Raw genomic sequence first — 2637 nt, forward strand, 5'->3', positions numbered from 1 at the left:
AAACTATACTACAAGGCTACAGTAACCAAAACAGCATGGTACTGGTACCAAAACAGAGCTATAGACCAATGGAACAGAACAGAGTCCTCAGAAAGGAATTGCATTTTTAAAAGTTACTCTGGCTTCAATTTGGAGAACAGATTGAAAGGAAAAAACAATGACTCAAGGAAAAACATTTAGGGTTGCTCCTATATCTAAGTGAGAGATGATGGAATCATAGTACAAAGTATACAGGGTTATAGTAAATGAGTGCTGTATCAAGTGTACAAATTACAAAAGTAAAGGCAAAGGTAAGAGATAGGGAAAGTTTCTACAGAGGTTATGACTTCACTGTATCCTAGCAAATGAACAGAGGAAACAGGATGTATAAAATATCATAATGTGAAAAAGCACAGCAATTATGTAACTACAAAAGCAGTAATAGTATCCAAGATGAAGTAGTCAAAATCAGAACAAAGGAAGGAAATAGAACTTCTATTTACTCATATTTATGTTCTCTAAAAAATATGCTATATAAATATCGAACATATAAATTAACAGTAATTCATAAATATATATGAAGTTCATGCTCAATATCTTTTTTTTAATTGATAGGGTGTGTATTCAAAAAGTTTGGAGTCCACTGGTCTAAACTCAAGGTGCCCAGGTGGTGGGGAGAAGAGGCTCCAAAACGGAACACTGGAAAAGTAGGCAAGAACCAGGTCATAACGTTTAGACTTTATTCTGTATGTAATGGAGAAATATTTAACAGACTTCATCAGAAGAATAACCTGATCAGGCTTAACATTTCGTGGAGACGAACCTAGCACTAAAGTGAGGGAGTATGGAGGCCTATGGAAAACAAGATAAAGTAATCGCAAGAGTTTAGACAAGAAGTGATCACAGCCTGAATTAAGTCAGTGGAACTGGAGAGGTGAGGGCAATTTAAGAATTCAGATCACAGAATTTAGTGATAATTAAAATATGGGATAAAGAGATGAAGACTCTCAGGTTTCTAGCTTAGGAGCAGCATATCTGGGTGGAGAAACGAGGGACAAAAGAGGTGCTTAGTTTTTCAGTGTCTTCTTAAGAGTAAGTAGGCTAAGCAGAAGATAAAACTTTGGACACAGATTTTCAAATGTCTCCTGACTATCCCGGCTTCTTAGTCAGCTGGATATGCAGGCCTGAAAAAGATACCAGACATCTAGATTGTAGACCTGGACTGAGGAATCACAAGACTACGGTGGATAGTAAAAGCATTATAGAGCACCAGAATGTCTTGTGTCCACGTTTAAAAATGGGACGCTGGGAGAGCCCAGGATAAAACTAAGCACCCCTTTTCTCCTCCATTTCTTAACCCAGACTTGTTGCTCCTAAGCCAGAAACTTGAGAGTCATAATAAACACTTCTCTTTATCCCATGTTCTAATTATCACTAAATTCTATGATCTGAATTCTTAAAATTGCTCTCACCTCTCCAGTTCTGTCTGACTCCTATCAAAACAGAGGGCTGCAGTTGCGTAGCAGGAAAGTAGTTGCTGCACACTGACATTTCACCAGCCTCTTGCTCATATTTCACCTGCTAAGAACTGCACACATGTAGGAGCAAAGGCTCAGGTCCTCCTCTGTCTCTGAGCGTTTGATTCTTTTAACTCATCCTTTTAAAACGCTGAAAAAGACCAACACTGTCCTGACCCGTGCCCAGTGACACCCTCCTCAAACCCAGCCTGGGTCAGGGGCTGATTGACTCCAGGAGGCTTCCCTCAGCTGCTGTGTATCGGACATCTGCTGGAGAGCGCACAGCCACGACACAGCCGGCCTCCCGGGGCTCTGTGGTCAAATAAGCCTGACTCCTACCTCGATATGACTAGCGGCCACGCTGCCGAAGGACAAGAACAACACCGCTGCCAACGCAGTCGCAGGCCGGCTGAGGCAGTAGGTGACGGCCATGTTTGCCGGCTTCAGACTTCCCGCACCTGAAGGGGCGGAGGCAGTGCCGTAAAGTAGCCCAGCGGTTTTTGCGACGCCATCCGCGCCTTTTCGAGGCGGCCTCTAGACCGGCTTTAGGACTCCGCGCTTTTGCGGAGCTCCAGAGTCCGGAGCAGCTGGGACAAGGTAGACGCAGGATATCGATCTTAACTGCATTTTCAGTTTGGAGGTTGTAAAATAGGTATAACGTTTAAGAAAAAAATTTGAAAGGTGAGCGGATTAAAAACCCATGACTCCTTAAGCTTTAAAAGTTATTTCTCTATTCCCTTATTTCTTTTTTTTTTTTTCTTGCAGAGTGCTGCCAATTCTTTGAAAATATGAAGCTGGATGTGATAGGAAGAACAAGCATTCTGGCACAAAAAGATGATAAATTGGATAAACTGTAAATGGAAAATGTGGGTGGGCGCTGCAATTCAGAGGCTTGGGGTCTCTTACATGGTGAAAGGATGAACATGGGAAACTAGTTAAGTTTTTGTTTCTTGAGTATCTTCCGTAATTATAGAACTAAAGCCTATCTGCAAGAGACACAGCTCGTGTATATGCATGGTCCACCATTCTCTTTGTTATGTGCGTTCAGTTTTAAGTTCTGCATTTCATCGAGTACGACAAACGTTTCCATGCTGCTTCATAATCCTCACAATTTTAACATTTAATGGTGAGATAAAATTCC

General features: G+C 41.7%; 1 protein-coding gene across 2 annotated transcripts in view; it reads right to left on the reverse strand.

The window, feature by feature from the left end:
• PIGK (phosphatidylinositol glycan anchor biosynthesis, class K) overlaps nt 1-1967 on the reverse strand; it is a 121045-nt gene extending 119078 nt beyond the window's left edge. The window contains exon 1 of one of the 2 annotated variants that reach the window (XM_011953153.1): nt 1836-1967. In XM_011953153.1, coding sequence (XP_011808543.1) covers nt 1836-1928 — 93 coding nt within the window. In that variant the 5' untranslated portion in view covers nt 1929-1967. The remainder of the gene's footprint in view (nt 1-1835) is intronic. The other variant, XM_011953154.1, reaches the window with a different exon arrangement.
• Between the last annotated feature and the right edge of the window lie 670 nt (nt 1968-2637).

The sequence above is a fragment of the Colobus angolensis genome, unplaced genomic scaffold (genome assembly GCF_000951035.1).
Source record: "Colobus angolensis palliatus isolate OR3802 unplaced genomic scaffold, Cang.pa_1.0 Scaffold359, whole genome shotgun sequence".
Lineage (NCBI taxonomy): Eukaryota > Metazoa > Chordata > Mammalia > Primates > Cercopithecidae > Colobus > Colobus angolensis.